The sequence below is a fragment of the Ylistrum balloti genome, unplaced genomic scaffold (assembly GCF_031769215.1).
Source record: "Ylistrum balloti isolate Yb309-2 unplaced genomic scaffold, AGI_CSIRO_Ybal_v1 Utg372350, whole genome shotgun sequence".
NCBI classification, from domain to species: domain Eukaryota; kingdom Metazoa; phylum Mollusca; class Bivalvia; order Pectinida; family Pectinidae; genus Ylistrum; species Ylistrum balloti.
In genome coordinates this window covers 115,491-140,892 of record NW_026783077.1, presented here as the reverse complement: position 1 = coordinate 140,892, position 25,402 = coordinate 115,491, and the positions used below count along the sequence as shown (strand labels likewise).

General features: G+C 33.7%; 1 protein-coding gene across 1 annotated transcript in view; it reads left to right on the top strand.

The window, feature by feature from the left end:
- The window catches only part of LOC132564522 (glucagon-like peptide 1 receptor), a 54,141-nt gene that overhangs the window by 10,371 nt on the left and 18,368 nt on the right, over positions 1-25,402 (top strand). Inside the window, exons 3-4 of the mRNA XM_060229176.1 lie at positions 20,782-20,884; positions 23,512-23,622. Of these exons, the coding sequence (XP_060085159.1) occupies positions 20,782-20,884; positions 23,512-23,622 (214 nt within the window). The remainder of the gene's footprint in view (positions 1-20,781; positions 20,885-23,511; positions 23,623-25,402) is intronic.

The following is a 25,402-nucleotide window of genomic DNA, read 5'->3' as shown; positions in this document are numbered from 1 at the left end:
TGAACTCAATGCTGTTTTGAATGAGATAAATAAGATATACATATATCAAAATGTGTCAGAAAAAGAATGCACGGACAGGAAGAGAAAGTACATGTGTGTATGAGTGACCCTCTGGCACGAATCTCATCATTTGTAAATAAAGATGTACGGATTAGAAAATAACAAATATAAATCGAATGCCAAATATCACGGAGGATATTTCAGGCAAAGCATGTATCGCTGAGCTGTATTGTGCTACCATAAGTTCACTTACTTTTGCTTCCTCTTGAGAACAGTCAGACCGTAGTTGGCAAACTTGCTGACGTTACAACGTAATTTAAACGATAATTACCGGAATTAACCAACAGTTTATTGTCATCAGCTGTTGCTTTGCAATATATTTAAGTGTTGAATCAGGAGACTGTACAAAAGGCACAGAAATGAATAGCAATTTACAATATCGTAATATAAATCTAGAATGAGATACAGTAGAGCCAAACACAGAATCAAGACTATACCATACATTCGATTAATCATCATAAGATCCATCAGCGAGGTTAATTATCCTAATTGTTAAAATATTGAGCAAAGGAAATGTCTAATTTATTTTCCAAATGTGCAAATGTATCGCAGAAAGGAATTAGAAAATGGTATTAAAAATTGTTTTCTTCACTTGAAATATCAGATTTAGTTAAATGGAATGAATTAATACTATGACCAGAAAGGAGATGAGAATTTTTTGTGGGTATTGCTATTGATCGTCACATTAGAGAAGTATGATACACTATGCTACCCCCGCCTCCAGATAATGAGAAGGTGTTTTCTGGAACATTCTGGAACAACTACATCATGTTCTAGATATTCAGGTAAAAAAAAAGCATGGGTCTCTTGATGGTGGTCTTCCATCTCTCCCGTTGAAGTGCCTTCCAGGTTTTGTTTTTTAAGTAATACTATCCTGAAGTATTTTATACACCTTCTGCCACCTTATTTTTGTGCGAGTGGCGTGGTACAGTTGTTCAGGGTTATCATTACCTATATAATGGTTATGTAACGCATCTTTTTATTGGATAATTTTCATAGTCTAATCCCTGATATACTCTTGAATTCTGACGCTAGTCAAAACATGGCGATTACCTTTCCGGTTGATGCAGATGACGGACATTGACATATCGAATTGCTGAAATATGTCATTGAATGGAAAGTATGATGATGAACTTCTTATATCTTCTGACTGACATTTCTCTGTTTTAGTGAGTTTTTTTGGGTAATGTCAAAATGTCGATAAAGACAGGATAGGTAAGTGATATTCTCAATCCAGGGATCAGCTAATTTCGTAGCTTAATAAAACACTGGTATATTGTTTTGTCTCTAACTTTTACGTGATAATGATACAGAAAACAATACATAAATCTCAATTTCCATTTGAAAGAAACGCAATGACAACTTCGAAAAGTTCCCGCCATTAATTCAGGTATGTACATCGGGAATCAATGTACAAACAATTGAGACATAAACAAATTAATGCAGACAAACATTTTAGCTTTCCATACGCCACGACCTACATCCTGACCCGAATCTATCAACAACTTGATTTGAAAGTGGGCGGGGCTTCTACGCTACATTGATTGAAAACAGTGTTCTGATTGACTCTGACACTGTGAGGGCCCGTTTCGAACAACATTGTAAAGGTCGTAGTTTTTGATGAATTTCGTTGATAATGCAATCATTACAAGATTTTCATACTCAAATTATTTTAGAATGGGGATAGTATGCTTTTTATGCATTTATTGCAGGTTAGATCATGAGTTATATCGCTTTAACACGAGACGCAAATCTAAAGATTCATGATGTAATATCTAGTATATGCATTAGAAAACATCACATTACGGACTTCTTGAGGAAATTTTAATTAATACATCATCATGCCGTTACACAAGTCACAAAGGCAAACACATCTTTCCCTGCCGTTTTCTTTGAGAACGTTACCTTTTTACTTGGACTCATCAAGATTTACTTGGCGGATACATCGTCGGTAAAACAGAAGGCTATCACCATCAGGGAACACCAAGTCAAATTGTTTCTATTTCACTGCGAAAATATCTTATTTTACTCTTTGATTTTGAGTTTGAATTGAAATACATGATATAACTCTCATGCATGACATTTAACTTGTTTATACACTTGTATAAATTCAACATAAAAATAATCCATTGAGTGGCATTTTGTAGCGGTATGCCTTCTCTATGTATACAGGGCCGTGTGTAGTTATACTTCTGGAGTGAAATCAGGCTGTAGTGATGCTTCACAGATAGCCTCTACTGTCAATGAGATCGTCTAGAAACCCAAAACAATCTCACATTAAAACAATAAAAAAAATGTGTTTTTTATATATATAGATCGGTCTGACATGAACACCTTAACTCCTCGATAATCGTTAAGGCTTTATAGCCCCTTAAATCAAATTAATACTCTACTTAACACAAGATTGATTTGCATCCTGGCAAGCGACCCGACTATTCGCGGTCCTAAACTCAACGAATCAAACATTCATCACGGGCTATAACGCCAGATCTTTTGCTAACAGTCCGTCTCATCGGCCAAATTTGTAGACATTAATGAAACATATAAATACCAGGAGACAAAAGGGGGTTATTAATCCACAATACGTTTTTTTTTTCGTTTACAGACATACACTGCATGTAATGCAATGGTGTGGAAAATTGTGTAGACTGATGTACTGATGACCACGCCACAAAATCAATGTCATTTCGTGTAGATCTTCGAATTTAAACGTCTCCTAGATATGTATGCCGAAACCAAGACAAAATATATTTAATTATTGTCTACATATATATGAAAGAATGCACCAAGGCATGACATAGAATAGTGGAATCGCCACAAAGATAAACGCCGATATTGCTGACTAGTTACACAAATATGCTAAAGGTATACATCTTATTAAGATTAATGTCCCTTCTTCACATCGATGTAGATAAATATAGACAAAGAACACGTTAAAGCAATACATATTCTTTTTTTGCACAATTTCTTGAAATTATTATTTAGATATATTAGCATATAGTTACTTCCATCTAAGAAGGAAACACAATATTGTATGTATAGCTACGTACTGGTAAGATGATATTTTATATCATATCATGTTATGTTATGTTATGTTATGTTAAGAAGAAAACAAATATTGACTTAGGCAAATAACTTTTTTATTATATAATCAAGAAAAAATAATGATGACACATCTGACTTTCTGCGAAGGAGAAGCAAACAAGCCATCCGTCTCCATCTTTTCAGATCTTCGTTTTGGTAATAGGAGCCCGGATGTTAGGGTATTTCCAGAATCTGTTTTATCGGCGACTGATATAAGCCGGATAAATGTATTTATATATGTAATGCATATAGTACATGTTCAAACACGGAATATCAAAACAATGGATTTTAAAGTGTTCTGACATGTGTCTGAATGAGTACACTACGTATATATTTCGGGAGGTATTTTAAACACAACGTGAAATGTTTGCAAATTCTAATTGTGAAATCAATTAGCAAAACTTCTATCCGTACGTATTCTCGTGTTTCATCAACGTAACTCCACATGCCGTTTCTGCAGCTTTAATTTAACTGCATTATATCATCCCACTGACAATTATCGATGTTGTCATCACCGTCACGGTGCCGACGTAATCTAAAGTTAATACAGGCTGTAACACAGGACTGCTATTTATTTCATGTTGTAGAGCGGAAATCCTGTTATCACTAATCACTGTAAACCTTATAAACAATTACATCAATTATGATATAACAAACCACGTACCTGCAATCAATACCGACATATACTGAAGGACAATAGACAGGAACTCTGACGATACAAAAAACACAAGAATAGCAAAACTTCCGAGCGAAATTGTATCTGGAAATATACACGCTTTACACACCGCGTGCTGTTTACAATAAACCAATAACACTTTTTAATCTTCATAATTGAAAGTGGAGAAAATGAAAATCAGACAATAAAGGCCTTTTCATCAAATTACCTAGTGCAGAAGCAGCGAAACAGGTAATAGCCGCCTGTGTATGTATTTGCAAATCATAAACACTTTAATTTCCCTTTAATTGATTTCGATTTATCTCATATCTTTAAATCACAAAAACCGTTAATGACCATGTCCGTCGCAAATAGCCACGAAAATATGATATTTCTACAATACCTGCTCAGTTTGATATTTCTGCAACGAAATTAACACGACTTGTTTTCCAAGCTGTATGATAATTATCCTTATCTCTTTTTGGATTTTTCATTTTTAGATAGTAACATTACTGCTTTCCCATCATTTAGCGTTGATGTGTCGGATTGATTCGACAGTCAGGGGCATGTTTCAAGGATAGCGATTTCTGTATAATGCAGTTAAATTCAGTCCTTGACCTTTCTGCCTCTAATGCTTAAGTAAATTACGAGGCTAGTGCAGTCCTCCATTTAGATTGTCACATTTTTTGTGACCACTTTCATGTTTCTTTAATCGTCTCCGATGTATTTAAATTAAGTCTAAGAAGGACGAAACAGCTGTATGATACTGTTTTCATTAGTGTTTGACTTCACTATATACTGTATTTTGTATTACAACATCAACAGCTTATCTCGATCTTTTCCAACAAAACAAACAACATGTCCAGCTTTCAACTAAGCTGTAAGATAAGTGTAATGATTTCAATTTTCCTGTCGTGATTTTTTTCATTTCTATGTAGAAACAACCATGCTTCCACATCATAAGCAATTGAACCAATATTCAAGGGCATTTTTCAATTATAACGGTTTTCGTGCAAGAAGTCTACAACTGACTTACCAACTGTTAACAAAGGGTTTTTTTAATAGATTGAGGTTGATGAAACAGATGGGGGCGGTCATGAGATTGATTGAGAAATATTCCATTTCTTTATGCGATATGAGATGAAAGGTGCTTGATGCTCGTTCGTTTGCCTGTAGTGTCCGTTGTTGTAAACCTTGTTCTCATTTGACATGACATTATTACTCGGAATGACCAAGCTTTACATGGTGGGTGTCGTCGATGAAGCAGAAGACGCGTACTCTTCCGAGACACCTGATCTTATTTTCCTTGTCTTCTTACAAGAGCCTCCGTGCATTGCTTTTATTTTATTCATAGTTTGCCCTAGTTTTATTGAACTTAGGTTTGGAATATCATTATGTTTACTTAAAGGTAAATGTGCAGTAAATTGAGAATACGCTGAATTACAATAAATATCGTATCAGGTGTCCCCATATTTGGACATTTTATAGGAAATAGTCAAATTAGCGTTTTTCCCTTTAGCCGACACCAGTTGCCATCGTGAAATGTTGAGCTTATTTTTTTCCATTTTTTTTTTTAAATGATATGACAACCTAAGAAACTTAAGAATGTCGTATGTCGCTGTTATTTTTTTTTTCAGTTTGCAGAAATGCATTTCAAAATGGGGATGATAAGTGAAGATAACCTCATTATTGTATTTAGGAATGAAGAATAAGTGACAGATCAATATAAAACATCGTCATGTCTTTTACCTAATTTAAACTTGTTTTCCATGTTGTGTGTTTACATACTGGCAAAGTGTTTTGAAAATCATAGTCAGCTAAGTGATTTACGTAAAACTGTAATGCTTGTCATCTGATGTGACGTGTGCAGCGTTGACGTAACGTCGGACAACATGACGCCAATATGGCATCATGATATTATCCCATGGTCCAGGCTGAACCTATACTCCGATGAATACAATCCAGATTAACGCCGTGTTAATGGGAGGTCATTATGCAAAATGTGAATGAATAGTTGTTGCTATGATGTGCGATCTTTTCATGTTACATGATAATCTCATGAAGGATTAGCCAAATTAAAAATTAAAAGAAATATATGTTTTCAACTATTTTATTATAAATAAATAACCGATTTAACTGGAAATAACAGACGATGTAGACAATACCGAGGTAATGTTAAAACATACCTCATGACCTTAGTGCAGTGCAGGGACATCTATCAAAAGTAAAAGTATATGACGGCAATTAACAAAACAGACATACTTGTTATTTAGGATTAGAGGCCAAAGTCATAACTAGATGATGTATACGATTCGTAAGTAAAGAAGAGGGAATGCACAGATGTATGCCAGATATTTAAAGCCCTTCCTCAATATAATGGCATGGAGAAACATTATACTTAGCTATTTTTATATTTTCAATTATACAATAACAATCGAGTTTTGCCATTGCAGACATTGCTGTTATAGAAACCTAAGCGATAAAGAAATTTGGAATTCCTGGGACTGTAAAACATGACCCTGTCAGTTACAAAAACCAATGTGATATAAGAAGTTAAAATGTTTTTTTATCTCTGTAGTGTTTGGAGAACTCTTGAATATTATGTTACTAAGATAGAAAAAAGAACAGGAGCGATATGAATGATTAGTGATGGCATTGCTCAACTATCTTTATATCCTAAGACGTCTGGTATAGCAAACCTTAACATCATTATGACCAGATTGTATATTCGTCGTTTAGGTATCACTGTAATCGTTAAAGCTAATTAAAATGATTCATGGTTTCAATGTTATTAAAATCATTTATTCACATTTGAGAACGAAAAACACTAAATTTACTTCGATTGACATAGATATACGATGGATGGTGTCGCCGATAAAATAGATGACACCAATCCTTCCGGAAAATCTGGTTTTATTCTCCTTTTAATTTTTCCCATGGTATCTGTTCATGTCTTCCTCTTATTAATAATTCGGCCAGGTGACATATTTAGAATTCAAATATAATTGATGAGTATAATCATTGACAAGTATCAATTATCTTTATGACAGCTCATTTATAGATTGTTGTAACTGTAGCTATTGTCTCAGGTTTTCTTCTGTATCCCTATTAATAAAACCACACTCACATAACACAACCATTCATAAATTAACAGCTGTTACCTATAGCCAGTTGTTTGTGGAATGTGAAAATATTGTAATCCAAACCCGGTAATTACTGAAACTGTATAACAACCATCGACAATGGGAAATGTATCTAACAGTCTTGTAACCGTATTTATGGAAAATATTACAACTGACACTGATTGCGATACAATTAGTAGTCATGTGACACTAGGTCGGTATTTAGTGGAACACTATTACAACCGACATATGAAGGTGATACTTGTAGATGTCTTGTTATCCTCATTCGGTATTTAGTGGAACAATATTACTGTGTTTGATATTTACAAACGTTTTTGCTATCCATAGCCATACCCATCACAAATGAAGTACAATTATATACCATAATCCATATATATATAACCTGGCAATTAATGTGAGCACTTATTTGAATTGAAATCATTAATCATAACCCATGGCCGATACTCCAGGTACTATGGGGAGGATGAGGACCTCTACATGTATTTATTGTTCATATCGGCGCATGCGCTTACAATGCACAATGGAATGGCACGAAAATTAAGTACTTTGACATAAATATCCCCCCACAGCTGTGCCATGTGCAGAAACCGCTTAAAATCACGTTTCGGAACATTTCATCCATGTATACTTAGAGGACGTTCCGCAACATGCGCAGACGTAAGACAACACTTGCTGTAAAAAAGGAAGCGTGAGAATGTTGATCAAAAGATAATGCTGTTACAAATCAATAAAATCAATCCAGATATGAAAAGAAATCTCAGTTCGTAGCAGTTGTCTTTTTCTGTGTTCGTTATATATAAGCTTATTAAAACGTAACGCCATATTGTCTGTTCATATGATAAAAAACAGCGGAGACGATGAAGTGAGCACGATGAATTTAAACATCAGGGTTGCCATTATCAAGTCTCCCCGTCTGAAGTAGCTATTTGACAGCGTGAACTAGGTACATGGGCCTTACATCCTAATCAAGGGATTAATGGAGCATGCAGGTTATAGCAGTTAAGGGGAGAAATTTTATCTACTTTTTGTAGTTCTGAGAATTTCTGGTGTGATCGATATAGCGGAGTATCAAAAATACGTCGTTTAAGACTTTATTGGTGCCAATTTGATAGCTCTAATATAGGGTTTACATTGAAAATCCTGCATATAAATTCGCACTGAAGAGAAACATAATGATACATACGCTATGCTAGCGATATCAAATGTGCGTAGCTCCTAGCTATGATTTGGAAGCAAATTCGCGAATATACATAGGTTTGTCTCTCGATGAAAACTATCGGTACATAAACCATTCAGTTAAACAGTTTTAAATAGTGTGTGTGTTTTTTGTTACCGGAAACTCTGGCAGCATGCTCGTGCCGGTATGATTGTTAAGAATTTCGTGTTTTCTGAGGTCGAACAGCCGAAGGAAATAGGACATTCTTTGAAAGCAAATCAATTCACATAATGTGTTTTTATCTATTTTCAAATCAAAACCGAAAACCAATCTTTAGTATGAGCAACAAATATCATTATGTAATCTTCGCAAGAGCCACAGCTATTTTGACAAAAGCGGCAGCAACGACGGCTAAATTGCACGGCCACCTAATTGTAGCAGACTAAGCTGTATCATTAGGGAAATGAGTTCGCTCTAGTGAATGTACTTTCTTGATTGCAGCATTCCTGGTTCCTTCTATTAATCATTCCTCAAAATTCATTTTTCTTAATTCTGTTATATTACCATATAAAAAAACCATTACTAATTAAGAACCTATACAAAAATATTTAATGAAGCAGCAGTGCGAGTGTTCAATTAAATTAATCAACAAGTAATAATTAGTGTTATTCGTTATGATTTCATATTTTTTGACACGTTGTTTGTGTTGGAATCAAGGTATCATTTTTCTACGTGTAATGGAAGTTGAAATAATCTGCATCTGTTCCACATAGCGTCTCTCTGGCAATAAAGTTTCACGATGGAAGGCAAACGTTCTTTTTTTAATGGACGCTATTCAAGGATAAGTAGCGCTGTAACAATTTTGAATACAAAGAAATACGAGTATGCATATCAGATAAATACCGAGTACTAGACGCTGCCAGTGTCACGGTGTGTTGTTTCTTGTCTATAAATACGTATATTTGTTTACATGATTTTAAAATAAGATGGGAGTTAGCTTTAAAACATAATATTTAAGTACCTGTTATCTGCCAAGACCCCACACGGCAATGCTGGCCAGAGCATGCCTCCCTGTCATACTTCGCATTTTAATGACTGCCATAGTTTGTGCTAGGCAGTGAAAATATAAGCTATGTTCAACAAAATTATACCTATACATAGACGTACCAAACTTTATCGGTACTAAATCATTTTTCAGAATGAGAGTTTATTTTGACGCCGTCTTATTTCGAAAACAAAAACATTTATTTTGAAAGCCGTTATGACAGCAGGACATGATATTTCCAAAGCCAGAATACAGATGTCCGATGATCTCATGTAATCTATCATAAACGATGACTCGAAGGCGTCAACTTGCCGGACAGAGACAGAAGAAAAGTCTTACAAATCTATACTGATATAATGCAATACACTAAAGTGAACACATGTATATCCCAGCGGCCTCAATTGTGGAAAATCGGCAATGGATGGTAACCTAGACTTTCATGATGATAAGCTGAAATATTGATGAAGGTCAACATTTATTAAAGGGTCAAATGATAAACATGTGTAAACCATCAATGACCTAATTACACTATAAATCAGTATCATAATTGTTGGTGATGAAGAGTGAGGAGGGGGGTTTTGATGTCCGCAATTTTGAAGCTATTGAAGATTCTCTGTGATTGTTTTTAAAGTGGCAGGTCTTTGCCCTTTTGGAACTCCATTTCAGTTGATTAGTGTTTACAGGGGAAACACATACCAACAATCACATTGATATTTAAGTGATCATTACATTTCAAAAGGTGTCATTTCATTTTTAAACAATTGAAATATTGATTGAATATGAAAATTCTGTAATGCCCACAATAACATGACCATATAACATTAGAGTACGTGTGCATGTGAAACTGGAATTGATAATCAAAATTATTTAGAGTTTTAGATAATTCGTAATACATTCATCATTTCATGAAATAAAATCATCTTTGATATTAAAGACATCAGTATGATTTTTCCATCATTTGATTGTGAGACTATGTATTAGTATACTACAGATTTCAATGAAGTGAGATTAAAGGCACATTATGTATCCCCGAGGAAAAATAAGCTTCTGCAGTTATGTTCGTAGTAACTAAGCCTTTGATATCCCGGGTGTCTGGTCAGTTTCAAAACGTGAAATTGATTATCAATAAAGATTTAATAGTATTGACGCAATTCATCCTTTCTTACGTTTTGATAAAATTTTAAATAGTTTTATCTTCGACGCTTTGATCAGATATAAGTTCTTCGATGAGATAAACACTTATATGATATGGAATATTAACAAATAAAGGTTTCGACTTAGCTTTTATTTCAATTTAATTGATTCCTACATCGCATGAACGTCGCAAGTTGGTCTTGACTTTGTTTGTTTTGAGGAGTCCTGCGATGGTTTCAGTAAGCCATCCACCTAAGCAAGAAGGCTCCAGATCAAGACACACCAAATTGCACAAAAAAATATTTTGTAAACAATGTAGGATTAATGTTCAACTGTAAAACATTAAATAACTTTCGTTTAATGTATCAACTTTTTACTGTGTTATCGACCTAACATGCTATCTTTGGCTTCTCGGTCGTTCAGCACCACGGTATTCTTAAGAAAGTGTCAAATATATATTAATTGCGAAACGTATTGAATTCTCTGGCCAGTGCATATTACTGTCTAACATTTTGAATTTCTTTCTATCATTTCTGCTTTTTCTCACTAGGTTTCAATGGGTAGGTCCCAAGTATCACTGACGAATCTTAGGAGGTAAAACATTAAAGTGGAAAACATAGAAATAACTGTTCGTATAGTTAGATAGATTTATGTATTGTTACCAATTTAATTATTTTGAAAGGATCCAGAGGAATAGATCCATCTACCATAATCATAACCTGACTGACGCAGTAATGAAACGTCTACCATTTCTGATGATATTTTGTGTTTTATGAGTTTGATTATATATGTATATATATGTATATATCATGACAAAAACATTCTGACAGTATATTTAGAAATATATTAGTTACCGAGTTTGACAACAGTAGTTAGCCAAATTATACCGCCTGGAATATATTGTGTAGTAGTTGGGAACGTAATGTGTAACTACACAATATTTAAATTTATTTTCACATGCGATAATGCTATTTAAATGCTTCAGATTTATGGGCCATTTCATGACTGTCAAATTAAGGGACGATTTTCATTCATAACTTTGAAATTTCTTGAAATGAAAATAGATGCATACAGAAGCAATGGGTTGTTTTATACCCTGTTAGTTTTCTCTTGACAGCCACTTTAAGATAGCTGATATGTTCTGAGTATATTGCGTAATAAGTATAAATTGTTCCTTTGTTGTTTGTACGATTGCGAATGTAGTCAATTTTAATTAAGTATTTTTTTATGTTTTAGAGTCATGAGAATTACTTGTGACTTTATGAAATGAAATCAATCAACATGCGACCATTTTAGTGTCAGTCTCATTCATTTCTTTGGTTCTCCTTATTCTCATGAATCATACAAATTGAATTAAGCTTTAAATGTACTTTGTATATGCATTGTAATATAAACAAATTGCTGAACGATCTTGAAAATTCTTTGACAGACACAATGTTGCCATTCTCGTTTGATTCTAATTTACACAGTCTACACGAGCGTTTATAACGTTGTCAGATATATCATGGGTATGATCATTTCGTATCCAATGAATGTTACTGAATTATATATAATACAAACTTCACTTTTTATACGTGTAATTACATTACATATGTGCGTATTTAATCAACATCCGCACATTTCAAAATGAACGACACACAGAACAGACAGAGAGAAGGACGGATATTCCTATCTGTACATTTTTTGTTAGAAAGTCAATTCCTTTTATCAAAATAAGATATTCACTATTGCTCGTTCCGTATATTCGTAAACACATGGCAGTACAAAAAGGTTGAAGAATGTATGGATGTTCGGTCTTCTTTTAATTCATATATTTTTTATGTCGTGGTGATCTTCCGTGTGACATTGGTGTTCGTCCGTTTTCAGTTGATTCCTTGCTATATCAAATTTCCCGTTTGAATTCCCCGTCGTGTATTGACGCTTATATTTTTTTCTTATCTTACGTCAAGAGTGAGCAATAAACAAATAACAAGGAATGCGATGCTTTCATCAGGGAACACCAGCCATGCAGTTGAAGCACCCTCGCTAAGCTGTAAATCTATCTTGACATCACAGAGGACAAATATTTCATTAGCCGTTTATCTATATCATGATTAAAGCTTCGTGTTGTAATACATGGTTTAAAGCTGGCCAGACTTATGATGCGTTTCATTTTAAGTGGCTCATTTCCATTTTAAATCTGGCTTGTAACTTAACACGATTTTGTAAATGCGGATATAGTGCTGTGTAAGAAACAGGTGGCTAATCAATTAGGAGCATATCATTATCGGGTTTATTATCGGGTGTATTCTTGTTTAGTTATGTGACAAGATACTTGGCATTCGTGCCAAAATGAAGATATATTTAGACATCTACTCCCGAATTCGACAGTCCTTAATAAGGAATCGTGATCATTAGTAACATGATATATATTTTGGTGTATTGAGTAGCGCAATTATGAGTGTAAGTAAACCTGATACCTATCTGACACGACTTCATCAGATTGTGGATCATGCGTAGACCTGTTTTACGTAACAAGCCAAATATTGTCTGTTATAACATGGCCACCAATATCATGACCACGATAAAGCAAAAGACATAACTACTTCATAAACTTCCTGGTCTTCACGATGTACTGTGTTATATACATATATATTGGTAGGTTTAATTCTTGTTCTGTTCCGTTTCAGTTTTCATTGAACACATTCAAATTTCACATTTTTCGTGTCAATTTGCATGTTAGGCCGCGTTAAAAGACTGTAAAATCTCTTTTAGATGATTGTATAAACGACTAATAACTAAGATCAGGAATGTTTTAAGAATGTAATCGCCAATGTTTCCGAAACAGTATAAGTCAAGATTTTTTTTATATACAAGTTAAATATGAACAAAACTAGTTACGGTCTGTGATTGGAAAATGTAACCATAACTATTCAATGCATAGTGTAGTCGTTTCTTTGACAATTCAACGGCAAGTAATGAAGGATTGTGCGGTAAACATATAGTGGAAATGATATACAACACAATAAGTATAAATATGTAACAGAAATAGTTAGATATATATATATGTACTTTCAGTAAGCACTACGTTTGATGCTGATATCGGTCAGTACCATTTTGTTGTGTTAGTTGTAATGTTCAATAGCAAAGCTTTGGCTCATTTCTCGGTTCAAATCAATTAGATTTAAAAATTACACGAACTGTTATTTTATTTATTTATTTTTTTTTATTTATTTATTTATTTCTTTATTTTATTTATTTATTTTTTTTTTTGTAATGCATTGTAAATCTCAGATCAAACAATGTGTTAGGTAAAGTCATTATAGTGTCCCTTTGATGCTTAACAGCTTCCATGTTATATGTCAATTGCCTCATGCTGAAACAAAGTATCATGGAATCGTTACCAATTGATATTTATTTATTGGCTTTGCTAATCGCATAAAAACTAATTGAGATATAAACTCCTTTTAAATTGTCAGTTTAACATGCATGTGTCTGATAAGTCAATTTTGTTGTTTACATTGGTCTGATTCGGGAACGTTACAACACTTTTTGACATGAATAAATAATGATTTACAAGGCGGGTGTCGTCGATGAAGCAGAAGAGGTGTAACTTTCTGAAACACTTGATCTTATTCTCCTTGTACGTTCTAAAGAGTTTTCTTGCAAATCTTTTATTATCAAAATTTTGCTCGAATGTCATAAAATTTTGATTATGATTTTGTTGACATTACCAACATTTTCATTGTTGTTTACCTATGTAACAAGCACACTAGTGTATGATTTGGGATAGGCTTATGATGTTTCATTTGTAGAACACTATAACTGACATTTTATGTCATTGTCATTCTGTTTTAACGCTGATTTTCTCGACCAGGTAAATACCGTGTTATCTATAGACTTACTCTTTTTTTGGAAAACTAAACATAATTCTGGCTTCAAGTGTGTAGTACATGGTGATATTCATGTGCATGTCTTTACACTATTTTCTGTATGATGTGTCTTTTTATATTGCATAGCTTTACGTTATTAGTGCAAACTTTCCTTTTTTTCGAAAATTAGAACAATTGATTAGAATCAGGATCCTTATAATTTGTACAAAAACTAAGCAGATATGTCAACAGAACAGTAATTCAAAATCTAACTCGATGAAACTATGGCAAAAAAGAAGCAAAAGAAAAAAATATTCATGAATTTTTAGAAGGTGAGCAACACCATGTTTTCTGGAAGAATACGTATCTTTTGCTTCATTGGCGACGCTGTAAATCTATCAATCCAAGTAAATAATGCCACGTTCCCAAATGAGAACAAGGTAAACAACAACTGACCCATCAGGGACATATCAGCAATATCGGATATACCTGTTTAGAAATCTCAAATGTTTTACAAAAACATATAAGCATACTGTCTATATCATTTCGTTTTACTTATACCATCAATATTTTCAATGCAAAATATAACAGATACTTTGATCTTGTTTTCTAAAAAAAATCGTAAATGTCACAGCTCATAATCTTACTCTGATAAAGAAAAGCTTACAGGGGCGATAGTTATTTAGACAGAATGTAGAATATTAATTTAAATTAGACTGATAACTACATTCTGCTGGCATTTTCGACTTATATTCCCCTTGTTGTGATATATGTTCAGATTTAAACATGTTTTGAAGGATGGAAATTATAATTGTTCTTACATTTATTGTCTGTTACGTCAGTTTCTGCAACAATATAATCCCCGTCGATATCTCATAACATGTTCGATTCATTAGGGGTATAATGCACAATGGGTGTTTCATCTGACAGTTGGTATGTACATTGTATACTGAAGGTAATTACGGGGTGAAAACAGAAATGCTTTCCGCAGCAAATCTTCCTTGTTTTCTTTTCAGAATCTTCTATTTTGTTTTCACTACATCAACAACGATTCGAAGAGTCTCTCCAACATGTCATTATCAGTATTGAAATGATATCAGCGAGCAGTTCCAGTGTGTCCAAAGCCGTTAAATCTGTTTTCTCTTCCTCTTTGAAACTGTTTATTTTACTTTAAATGCTAAGCGGATATCACTATATTTGCAGCAAGGGCAGTGTGATTATTCTTATTCATTATTACCTCATAATCTCATACCTAAATCAAGTAGTTTGATTAGGTTTTGAACTTAATTAAGATATAATCAGCGAAATAACTACTTCCAGGATCATTTTCCTTGTTGATGACATTAAATGTTTCAATTTGTGTTGAAATCAGCACTATTATTTTTTAAATATTATAACCGAACCATTAATCTTTTGATCTCTGCAGCAGCATCAGTAAGATTTACAATCAGATGAAAACATCGTTACCCCAATTATGTCAATTTCGTTTATAGTCATTAGCTTCATCAGAAAAGTTGCAAGACGCGAATGTAAAGCAAGCTGTTTAATACTGTATTCGCCAATCAATGGAAATAAGATGTTACTTTTAACAAGAATTAGCTTTGATCTCTAAAATACACGTTCTGACTTAACGTACTGAGAATAATCGATCTTATTTCTCCATATCGGTCACACCAGTTGTTGACACTAAGCAGAATGGCTACATCACTCGAAAGCATGGCTAGTTTTGTCACTAGGTGGTGTGGCTACATATTTTTTTTTTTTTTTTTTTTTTTTTTCATTTCTGTATTGTTCATCATTTCTATTTATTTTATTCAAATGTTAAACTAGACAATATATAAAGGAAACATCATCGACAGGTCAGTTAAGGTCGCATATCATTATCAAAATTAACTGAACTTGGTAAGTACATGCCATGATAACCCTCAAGGGGTACAGCATGGTGAGGCTGATTCCCATGATCCATGTAAATTTGTTCATTCCCAGAAAAAAACTCATTCTCAGAAGAGGAAATTGACAACTCACCTGTCAACACGAGTTGAATCAGATTTAACAGAGCTAAACAAGGAATTCAGCGACTACATTTCGCAGCACTTCTGTACTTCTAGAAATCATAAGTGATTAGCTAAACAAGGAATTCAGCGACTTCACCGTGCAGCACTTCTGTACTTCTAGAAATCGTAAGAGATTCTAAAAGCCTAGAGAAGGCGACCGAAGAAAATCGAGATTTATGTGAAAATCTAGATGGTGATATACACTAACCCCGAAATTCAATATATAAGGTAATTTTCATATGTCTAACAAACTCGTGTTTAACCTCTACTAGTCAAGTCAGAAAGATATGCCAGTAATGGGAGGAACACACTCTAGACTTTATGAATAGCGTTGAAATCAACGGGTCCTGTGTTGTTTCCGCTGTATACATTCAATGATAATAAGCGAGTGTAAGGTGATAGCTAGATAATAGGAAACTTTGACATGGTAATAACAATGCAGTGTCTCTGACAAAGACACCCAACATAGGCAGAAAGAAACAATGGCTATCAACATACGTCATGTCTATTTCACCGACTAAAGTTGTAGATGTGTGCTTTCCTTAAGGCATGTATGTTACTTTAATATGTATGTAATTGATTTTGAATCGTGTTCATCAGGTCATAAACCATTTATCAAAATTCATGATATATAAGTGTGGAATTTTCATTTTCAACAAACTATCTGGCCTGTAGAAAAATCATTTACAATACACTGATATAAAGGGTGTCGGAACAACTTCTACGCTTCTTAGTGAATATATATTTTACCGTTTAAAAGTCACGTAAGCGACAAAAAATAAAACACCAAAAGAGATCATTATCATTTAAACATTAAACTTTGAACAATTGCAAAACAAATTAGACGTTTTAAAAGACAAAAATTAAAACACCATAAGAAATCATTAAACTTTGAACAATTGCAAAACAAATTAGACGTTTTAAAAGATGTTCAGAAGAACGCATTCTTCATTTTACAACAATTGCAAAATAAGTAAGACGTTTTTTAAGAGTATTTAGAAGGTCGCATCTTTTACTTTACAACAATAGCAATTATTCAAATTTATATTGATGGCTCACTCGTATTGACCTGAATGGAAACGCATGAGGGGTGTCACTTTTTAATGAATCCAGAAGTACAGGGAAAACACACAAGTTCGGGCAATTGACCCTATACCATTTCACATTCCTTCGAGGTATCGAAATTGGGATGTCTTGGTCAGAAGGGAATGTGTCACACTTGCGCCATCCGACCCCAGTAGATTAACTTCAATGAATAACATAGGAATACTGTATGTAATATAAACACTGTGTGGTTGCCTTCCCTCCTATACGTAGCATTGATCTGTTGGCATTCATGAAAATTCTACCTGAAGATTAGACAGAGATGCATTCAATATTCAGCACTAGTATAAGTGGTAGACACTGCTGATTAACTTTAGTCACCTACCTTTTTTTATTTAAAAGCATACGTGAACTTTGCATTATTTCATATTATTCAATATTTAAAAGGTCCTGAAAGGCCAAAAACATCCATTGTTGTTTCATTTGTACAAAGTAGTTAGGACTAGATGTTGAATATACGTCGTTATTGCTTCACAAACTTGTGTAATGGTACATGCATAGATTATACATGACCACTATATCCACTTACGCTGTTTAAACACGTTTTTATCCCCGACCAATTGACCTAATTGTAGCATACAACTTAGTCATATTTAAGGCGAGGTCTCTATGTAGATAACATCATAGAGGTCACAATATTTTTCAAACATAGGTGTCTTCTGTGCGTGTATATGTTGTAACACATAGATACCGAGGACATGGTTAATTTCAGTTTGTTTAGAGATATCTTACAACACTCATGTTCCTGCATTTAAACATACGAAAAATACATACTTCGTCGTATCAGATTTCCTCCTGTCAAAGATGAGCGATAGTAAAATGTTGAAATAGGAAAGAAAATAGGAGTGCCATAATTATGTTTATACAAAACATGAAACTTGCAAAAATGAAATCAATATGTGTCGGTATTTATTTCAAAATATTCTGATATATTTTTGCATTAATTAAAAATATTTATCCTTACCAAGAGAACGAAAGGAATAAAAAAGGACAAAGTAGTAATAGTCTGATACATGTTGTGTATGTAAAAAATAACATATTGAATAATTTAATTTTGAATTATGACAAAGAAACATTGATTAGTTATCCGAGACACGAATGTAAAGAGAGTGGAACTGGTTTCCACTACCCTATGGACTCCAGATTTATAGAAATATGCGTAAATATATAAATGTTTACCATGTCTAAAAAGATTTACAAAGAACTGAAACACCTGAAAGTAAAATGAGAATAACATGAGCATAAGGCATTCCGTCTTCTTCTCTATCGACATCATAATATATATATATATAACTACGTAACTGTATACCATGCCTAAATATTTACAAGAAACTGAGACTTCTGAAAGTCAAACGAGAATAAAAGGGTAATACGGAATGGTAAGCGTTTTCTGCTTCATCAACTACACCCATCGTATAAATCTCCATCGATCCAATTAGATATTATCACTTTGCCAAATGTATTGTGATCTCAAAAAAGAAATATTCACAATAACAACAAATCAGCCATATTTGCTGAACATAATAGATATAGATTTTTTTTGTGTCCGATAATTTTTATATCTTTTTTTATATTGTTTCTCAGCATATATGACCGACATTATGATATTAGTATCAAACACTAGAATAATTTTTTTTAAACAGGTGGGGCAAGCTGCATTGTAAGTAGGTATGTTTATGGAAGTTATATTAACAATAGGAATATCGAAATCATCGTGTTTATGATACAGTTTATATGTTTGCTGTTCACTGTTTTAACTCCACGTCATAACAGAGCGGATAGTGAATACTCTAGTAATAATAATTCTTATGAAGTTCCGATTCAGATTACACTGATGCAAATGATATGTAATCGGGGTTCTTTCGAAAAAGATAAAAATATCGAAATGATTAACATTAAGTGTTGGGCTGTTAAACATAGATTTCATTCTTTGTACACTATGATATCGGAGGAATTCAGAGACATAACACAAATTGCTTTCTCTGCCTCAATGACAATACCTCTACTCGCTATGCAGAGAGCAATGGATGACAAAATATTAGACAAATATACCACGCTAGCACATCTCAAGACTTCTGGAACTTGAAATGGACATACGTCTTTAACTCGTCGAGATCATTCAATCCCCTGTGAATTAAATATAGTTTAAATTAATTTCCTAACACTTTCGTTGGAACACTATTTCACGATAGACTGACAGACATCATTTTCCCGTGTGATTTATGCCCCCCAAACAATCTCCAAGGGTTCGATATATAACGTACAGTGTAGTGAATGTTATTTGTATGTAATGGAAACTTCTTACTGGCGATGTGGCCGCCTTTGTGAATGGAGTGTATAAGCATCAATAAAATTCTCATGTGATATAATCAATGCCTTTATGTTTATGTTACTTCGCTGGGGGCAGAACTAAGTACCAGTGTTCAATACGTTTACAAAATTAAGTTTATTTCTGGCATCCAGACACATGGTCATTTTGATGTTCAGTATAGCTAGGTTCATATTTCCTCCTTCGAAAGGTAATTTTACGCGGTTGCTAGAGAGCAAGCATAGTTTTAGTGAAATTAAGGCGGATAAGGGAGATTCTACCGATTTAGCTACAGTGAAATTTTCCCAAACCTTATCCTTGAAAGCGACAAAATATATATCACTTGGGAAATTATCTACACATTGAGTTCTATAGATTTTCGTGAATCAAACAGCACACTCTATTATCTGGAATGTCGCATGTTTAGTATGAATACATCAATATATCTATGCTACATTCCTATTCCGACAGGAATTCTGATTAACGTGAAATTGGTCTCTATAGACCAAGGCAGCTCCAGTTTAAACCAGACCCGTCGCATTTATTTCTGCAGCAGACTTTAGTTTCTTTGAATTCCGTTGTTGAAATGTTTATCGCCAAGTGGTTTGTGTTTCCATACAGACTTATATTTAAATTAACAATAAAATTTGTCAGTGTTGTTAGGAAATCGTCTTGTATTATCTAAAGGATGTAATCTCAAGCTATATTTGTATATGAAAAATAAGAGCAAAAGGTGCATTGAAAGAGTATTAATTATTTTAAATTTCACGGCAATTATATTGCCAATACTTAAAACTGGTTTAGTATTAATTTATCAGTTTGACTTATTATCCCCCCCCCCAAATCCCGCCCCTCCCCATCCCACTACATTCCCGGTCAATGTCAAGTCATCCACAACGCAACTAGAGTATGGGTGTCATATTCTGAATGTCAATTGATATCACCGAAGATTTCCATATTCCATATACTCTACTCCGCGATTCAACAGTAACGGTGTTTATTTAACCCAATATATGATATCTAAGCTTGATACACAATAAAATATAAGTAGCCACAGAAGTATAACCAGGAACGTGTTGATTATTGAATCTGAACAATGACCTCATTTCAAACTTCCAAATACTAAATCGTATTGGTCTAGTGTGTGCATACATTATTGTTCTACAATATATTTACTTTCATTTTAGGTATATATTGTAAACGCCAATGCAGACCAGCAGAGAGAAGGAACTACAAAAGCAGCAATAGAATGTTTTAAACGCATGGAAACTGAAATTCCGCCAAGTGATGGTAAGTAACTGCAAATGACAAAACGGCAAGTTGGCAAAAACTTAAAATCGCAAAGTCAACATGAAAATTTAATGTAAAATAATGGAGTGAATCAAACACCTAGCACAATGATGCTCATTAAAACATTCCAACCTCGTTATCTAGAACTCGTATAATTCGAAGACATTGTTTACGTCGCAGCATTTCGTCAGTCCTTGCCTGAATTAACAAAAAAAAACATTCCAATTAATTTATATCTAACACTATTTTATCTCCATATGTACCCATTCAACGCGTTACATTTTAAAGCTTTATTTCTTCGTGGAGGAAATTATTTAAACGGGCGACGGTTGGTTCACATGTGTATCAACGTAACGTTCGAGTCAGGTTAATGTAGTTTGAATACTGTCAAAGTTTTGAGAGTTTGAATTTAATGCTGGTTTTCGAGTTATTGATAGTCTGAGACGTTCTTTCGATGTTTTTCTTCCGCAATACATACATATATCCCGCTATGACACTCAGCTGTTTTGTCTTTAATGTTGACAATTTGATTTTACATCTATCTACCCGAATCAGCAGACAAATCTTGAAAGACACGTCACATTGAACAAACTACGTGTTTTTGTAGCAATTCCTGTATTGTTTACCTTCTTATTGACTTTTTTCGGAAAAAAGTATTTGTTTCATACATCATTTTTTTAACGATCTCGATTCGTCACAAATAGTACAGACAATCACCACATCTAAACATCAACGTCTTAACATCTTTGATGTTTTCTTAAGACAGCTCAGTAATGAAACAACCCATCAGAAATTCAAAACGTTGAATGAATTCATTAAATTCATTGAATTACTTTCAGTTCCAAAGATTGTAGTGCTTGGCTGCAACCTGATGTGGGTTCTTGTTGTATATGCAAATGCTTTGTTCTGTTTGAAATTATGATTACAGATTGTAAAAAAAAAAAAAGAATTAAAAAAAAACTATTCACATTTTTGGTATTAATTAAACATTCTACAAGTAGGAATCCAATACAAATTCGTGAGTGTGTTTGGTAAAGTTGTTTAGGTACCATATATTAAGGTTTCACGAGTTACTATAACTTCTATATTGCTATACACAGGTTTGATCTAACAAATGACACGAACGCTTTACATGTGAGTTGGTACGTTAAACGTGTGCACCTTACACAGCTTGTATTGCTGTCCCAGGAGTCAGATATACAAGGCTATTAATGAATTTGGGCACACAACCGGATCGGAATACAAGAAGAAATATCATAAATATATAGAATTAGCCTTTTAATACACAAAAAAGTTCAAAGAAAGTGAAAAGTGTTATAAATCGGTTGAAGTGATATTAATATAAATTATCAGATTTCATAGCAGGTGTAAAACCTTATTGAAAGCATAAATGTATTTGAAATTCCGAAGCGTCGATATCTAATTAACACCTGATCAAGGTACTTAACTGCCAAGTCATAAAAACATGATGTAAGTTCTCCAGTGGCAGGCGATCTATAAAATGGATTTCTAATGTTCGAAGGAACATCTTGATATTAAATCTAAAGCAAAATGAAAATATCTTAGATGATTGAGAAAATATAAACAGATTAAGGAAGAGGAAATTCAAACTCATCAACCGAAATTTTCACACGACTGATACTGTTCGTTATTAACTCTCACGTTGGTGTTGGTGTATCAGCTCATCGGCTCGTTTCTGTTGATGCAGTTACGTTATGGGAGTGGGTATCCCGAGATTTATGTTATGTACCTTTACCATAGGTTGTTGTATGCTAGTTTCAAGTATGTCTCTGTCTTTTTAAAACCAGTTTGCAGTTTTAGCAATTCATTGTCGATGTTACTATTGTTGTATATTAAGACAATTAAGCAATTAAAACTTAATTAGAGTTGGTGCATTTTAAAGGTAAAATTTGAAAAGGAATGTTAATGGTGATGTGCATCAGGTTACTCGCCTTGTTCATGTTACATAAGTTCCATCTGTAACTTTCCACTGAATTAGATCTTTACCCTTCACATCAGAGATCTCATTAATAGGCTTTTTTACGAGACATCTAACGTCATGGAGACTTTCAGGCAATTTCGTATTAGATCTATTATTCTATCACCGGAGATATATGTCTCATTCTCATATTTGTCATTAATGGAATGTACCGTAATGTACTAATTCTTCAACCACTGAGAAGATTACATCTATTTCAAAGCAATATTGTTTCAATATGACGTCGTTTCACTGTAAATGGTGACACTTTTAACTTTTTATTTATACAATGAGGTACTATGAAAAATGTTTCGTGTAAAATGTTTCGGAAGTGTGCATGGTGGTTCTACTTGGTGGTTCTGTTTTTGTTCAAAACATATTCCCTGTTTGGAGAACAACATTATTTTCTCGAAAAATCAAAGATTTGTATGGCAGTGTAGTCGATGAAGCAGTAGCCGTCTGTCCTTTCTGAGCACCTGATCTTATTCTCCTTGGGTTTTTTTAATTATTTTTTATTGTCTCTTAGTAAACTATTCCTTTTGTATTGTACCTAAGATTCAACAAATTTGAAACTTAACTTCAGATTATATCCACATGTCCGTATTGTCTTTGTTATTCTTTTTAATGATGCAACATGTAACCCTTTCAGGTGTATACTGCAATACAACATTCGGGGGAGGAATGTGCTGGCCGTACGCACCTGCCAACTCCACCGTCAATGTTGACTGTCCAGACTACATTCATGGATTCGATCTCCGAGGTAAACTTTGTATACTTTTCTAACGATTATCCTCTGATTCTACTTTGATTTAACGTAATTGTCATTTCTTAGAATTTTTATCATACATTTTGTTGTTTGCCTCTATTTCTTTTTTCTCAATTTTTAAAATATTTTTTTCTCAATTGTAAATGTATTTATATCAATTCTTTGGTCTAGCTCATTAAACATACATTTTTTTTCACATTTTATTCAACGGCATATTTCACATTTTATTTGGCACCAATCAGTAATGTATCTTATATATTCCCAAATGTTTAGAATACATGATATATTTTCTATGGAATAATAGAAAATCGCATGGGTCAGTACTGAGGACAAGGTTATTCGAACCCGAGTGTAAGCGTTTAAGCGTATATGACCGGTAAGCACAATCATCAAGAGGCTTTCCTAGTTGTGGCCAGTAAAGCTCTTAAGCATGTCCCCGGAACATAACTGTTTGATTATTATTCTCATGTCTTTAGATATATATGTACTTGCGACACCTTATCTTTGCGTCAATATCATTGCTTCAAAATTGATGCCTTAATCAATTTGCGAAATGTTTACTCTACATAAAAATGACGCAACCCTATTGTGAGTGGCGTTACAGAGCTTACAACTTATCTTTTCCTACCTCATGTGATATAGAGTTATCTCTTGCGTCTGTTGGTCCGATGTTTTATACCTTGTTCTTATTTTAGAACGGCGTGACATTTTTAGTTGGATTGACCAAGATTTACATGGTGTCGTCGGTGAAACAGAACACGCTTTCATTCCGAAACAACTGGTCTTATTCTCCTACATTCATTTGTTCATATTTTGCTCTTAATTTATAGAATTTGAATTTGGACCATTATTATGTTGAGAAATATGATTAATATTTTCGTGTTCAATTCTCAGATAGGAAAGTCATCTGATGATTAAGCACTGTCAAACATTTTCTTCATAAATAAAGTTTCTTTATATATAAATCTCTCGTACCTTGTGGGGGCATGCCGATCGACGAATACTTATTCTAGATTTAATTATCTGCGGTTATTTGCGCGAAAATAAGATGTCAGTACACAACCCTGTCAGTATAGCAAAAACGATTTATAAACCCAAGACCAACAAAAATGGCACAACCCTTTAACTGAAAATACCGCAACTAGTCACCTACGTCCTTTTAAACATTGCCGCCATTAAACTGGCACATCATGTCTGTACAGAACATTCAAAGCATATTATTAAAAAAAAGATTGAGCTCAAACATTTTTTGACATGATGTATAATGTACAAGTAAATGACAATTCCTGTGGTATTTGCATTTGCGGGTAACAACGGAAAATACGTATCACATTTTCTACAATGATGAAGATGTTTGGAAAAAGAGTGTTTTGAAGTATAGTCAAGACATACGCACATCGATATGAAAATGAATGAGCAACACCGCCCTTGTCAGAAAAAAAGTTTAAAAGGAGAATCAAAGATTGATTGCTAATTGCATCCATTATAAAATTGTGTAAGAACTGTTTCCTGAAAACGCTTGATTGGTCTTAAAAACATAGCAATTTCACAAACCATGATTAAAATATGTCCTTTTGCGTGAATTTGTTTTCCATTTGCAGTTAGAGCGACCGACCTTGTGAATTCTTATCGATACGGATTGTCATAGGACTGATTTTATAACAAGAATTTAAAAAATATCCCTGCCGTAAAATGACGGACGAGATACCATTAAGATGACATGTTGATAATATGAAACCACAGAACTGTGAAATTAATCTTCTCTGCAGGAATC